Source organism: Trachurus trachurus (assembly GCF_905171665.1).
Source record: "Trachurus trachurus genome assembly, contig: scaffold_85_arrow_ctg1, whole genome shotgun sequence".
Lineage (NCBI taxonomy): Eukaryota > Metazoa > Chordata > Actinopteri > Carangiformes > Carangidae > Trachurus > Trachurus trachurus.
Genome location: NW_028155120.1, coordinates 44,704 through 48,276, shown reverse-complemented (window position 1 = coordinate 48,276; position 3,573 = coordinate 44,704). Strand labels below are relative to the sequence as shown.

The window sequence follows — 3,573 nt, the reverse complement described above, 5'->3', positions numbered from 1 at the left end:
CCACTCGGATCAGATGACTGCGATGGTCAGTAGTGTCAGAGACGCTGAGACTAAGTCAGTTTGTTGGGGAGTTTGGGGCTCTCAGCTGGTGACACTCTGTCTCTTAGTGTGTGTGTCCTCAAAATACTGAGCCCTCTGATTTCCCTCCACTCGGATCAGATGACTGCGATGGTCAGTAGTGTCAGAGACGCTGACACTAAGTCAGTTTGGGGAGTTTGGGGCTGTCAGCTGCAGGGTCTCATACGGGACGGTGACACTCTGTCTCTTAGTGTGTGTGTCCTCAAAATACTGAGCCCTCTGATTTCCCTCCACTCTGATCAGATGACTGCGATGGTCAGTAGTGTCAGAGACGCTGAGACTAAGTCAGTTTGGGGAGTTTGAGGCTGTCAGCTGGTGACACTCTGTCTCTTAGTGTGTGTGTCCTCAAAATACTGAGCCCTCTGATTTCCCTCCACTCGGATCAGATGACTGCGATGGTCAGTAGTGTCAGAGACGCTGAGACTAAGTCAGTTTGTTGGGGAGTTTGGGGCTCTCAGCTGGTGACACTCTGTCTCTTAGTGTGTGTGTCCTCAAAATACTGAGCCCTCTGATTTCCCTCCACTCGGATCAGATGACTGCGATGGTCAGTAGTGTCAGAGACGCTGAGACTAAGTCAGTTTGTTGGGGAGTTTGGGGCTCTCAGCTGGTGACACTCTGTCTCTTAGTGTGTGTGTCCTCAAAATACTGAGCCCTCTGATTTCCCTCCACTCGGATCAGATGACTGCGATGGTCAGTAGTGTCAGAGACGCTGACACTAAGTCAGTTTGGGGAGTTTGGGGCTGTCAGCTGCAGGGTCTCATACGGGACGGTGACACTCTGTCTCTTAGTGTGTGTGTCCTCAAAATACTGAGCCCTCTGATTTCCCTCCACTCTGATCAGATGACTGCGATGGTCAGTAGTGTCAGAGACGCTGAGACTAAGTCAGTTTGGGGAGTTTGAGGCTGTCAGCTGGTGACACTCTGTCTCTTAGTGTGTGTGTCCTCAAAATACTGAGCCCTCTGATTTCCCTCCACTCGGATCAGATGACTGCGATGGTCAGTAGTGTCAGAGACGCTGAGACTAAGTCAGTTTGTTGGGGAGTTTGGGGCTCTCAGCTGGTGACACTCTGTCTCTTAGTGTGTGTGTCCTCAAAATACTGAGCCCTCTGATTTCCCTCCACTCGGATCAGATGACTGCGATGGTCAGTAGTGTCAGAGACGCTGAGACTAAGTCAGTTTGGGGAGTTTGAGGCTGTCAGCTGGTGACACTCTGTCTCTTAGTGTGTGTGTCCTCAAAATACTGAGCCCTCTGATTTCCCTCCACTCGGATCAGATGACTGCGATGGTCAGCAGTGTCAGAGACGCTGAGACTAAGTCAGTTTGTTGGGGAGTTTGGGGCTCTCAGCTGGTGACACTCTGTCTCTTAGTGTGTGTGTCCTCAAAATACTGAGCCCTCTGATTTCCTTCCACTCGGATCAGATGACTGCGATGGTCAGTAGTGTCAGAGACGCTGAGACTAAGTCAGTTTGGGGAGTTTGGGGCTGTCAGCTGCAGGGTCTCATACGGGACGGTGACACTCTGTCTCTTAGTGTGTGTGTCCTCAAAATACTGAGCCCTCTGATTTCCCTCCACTCGGATCAGATGACTGCGATGGTCAGCAGTGTCAGAGACGCTGGGACTAAGTCAGTTTGTTGGGGAGTTTGGGGCTCTCAGCTGGTGACACTCTGTCTCTTAGTGTGTGTGTCCTCAAAATACTGAGCCCTCTGATTTCCCTCCACTCGGATCAGATGACTGCGATGGTCAGCAGTGTCAGAGACACTGAGACTAAGTCAGTTTGTTGGGGAGTTTGGGGCTCTCAGCTGGTGACACTCTGTCTCTTAGTGTGTGTGTCCTCAAAATACTGAGCCCTCTGATTTCCCTCCACTCGGATCAGATGACTGCGATGGTCAGCAGTGTCAGTATTTTGATGGTGGGGGCATCTGCGGACCACGTCGGCCACATGCTCAGTCTTCTTATAAATGGCCGTTGCCCTGAGGACGGCGCCGTTTGGTGGCTCTTTGCTGACCAACACACCTTCCATGCTGTCTGTACCACATACTCAGAGCTCAGCTCCCCAGCTCAAAGTATTGGCCTTTTTTTCCAGAGATTATTGCTAAAATCGTCAGATTTCACATGAAAAGTTGACCTATAACCTCTGTGAAGGTCGGACAGGTCTGTAATTGCAGATACCAGAAGGGCCTATGCCCCTGATAAAGCTCTGAACTTTTCAGGCTTCTAACCCAAAGCACGTGGAAGTTATTAGATATTTTCTGTTGAAAGAATGATCGTTTAATAATAGCCGATTAATTGACCATTGCTTTTTGGCCATTTTTGACCCTTGTGAATGGCGCAGAGGTCTGATTTCTTGCACAAGCAATCTTCCATGCTGTCTGTACCACATACTCAGAGCTCAGCTCCCCAGCTCAAAGTATTGGCCTTTTTCCCCAGAGATTATTGCTAAAATCGTCAGATTTCACATGAAAAGTTGACCTATAACCTCTGTGAAGGTCGGACAGGTCTGTAATTGCAGATACCAGAAGGGCCTATGCCCCTGATAAAGCTCTGAACGTTTCAGGCTTCTAACCCAAAGCACGTGGAAGTTATTAGAGATTTGCTGTTGAAAGAATGATCGTTTAATAATAGCCGATAAGTTGACCATTGCTTTTTGGCCATTTTTGACCCTTGTGAATGGCGCAGAGGTCTGATTTCTTGCACAAGCAATCTTCCATGCTGTCTGTACCACATACTCAGAGCTCAGCTCCCCAGCTCAAAGTATTGATGATTTATTCAGGGATATATTGTTAAACAGCTCAGATTTAACACTTATCTGTGACCCCTGACCTCTCTTGACCTCCCAGGGGTTTGAAAGCTAGCACGTTGATGGCCCCACTCCCCCCGATACACATAGTCCGAGCTCGGTCTTCTGGGCCAAACGGTTGCCGAGATATGGAAGAAAATGTATTTTATATTGGAAAGTGCTCTGGAGCCAACGAGGTCAGGTTCGGGCTGCCCTTGGAAAGTGTGGCGTTTTAGGGGACCCGGGCTGGGTATAAAGTGGCTGATTCTATATTACCTACAATGAGGTCAGGTGCCTCCTGCCCTCGGAAAGTGTGGCGTTTTAGGGGACCCGGGCTGGGTATATAGTGGCTGATTCTTTCCGCTGGGGACTTTGACGTTTTCCTGGCCCTGGCTTCGTGGCACTGGGACTCCAGCAGGCTTCGTGGCACTGGGACACCACGGGCTCTGAGTCTCTGGAGCCAACGAGGTCAGGTTCATGCTGCCATCGGAAAGTGTGGCGTTTTAGGGGACCCGGGCTGGGTATAAAGTGGCTGATTCTATATTACCTACAATGAGGTCAGGTGCCTCCTGCCCTCGGAAAGTGTGGCGTTTTAGGGGACCTGGGCTGGGTATAAAGTGGCTGATTCTTTCTGCTGGGGACTTTGACGTTTTCCTGGCCGTGGCTTCGTGGCACTGGGACACCGCTGGGCACTTTGTCGTTTTCCTGTCTCTGTCTTCG

At 50.1% G+C, this 3,573-nt stretch overlaps 1 protein-coding gene across 1 annotated transcript; it reads right to left on the bottom strand.

The window, feature by feature from the left end:
• Positions 1-1,538: 1,538 nt before the first annotated feature.
• On the bottom strand, positions 1,539-2,097 carry LOC311008024 (cellular tumor antigen p53-like; the record flags this gene model as incomplete). The annotated part of the gene is made up of 2 exons (XM_084001456.1): positions 1,539-1,662; positions 1,919-2,097. The coding sequence occupies 2 exons, from the start codon at positions 2,095-2,097 to the stop codon at positions 1,539-1,541; spliced, it is 303 nt and encodes a 100-aa protein (XP_083857582.1).
• Positions 2,098-3,573: the final 1,476 nt, after the last annotated feature.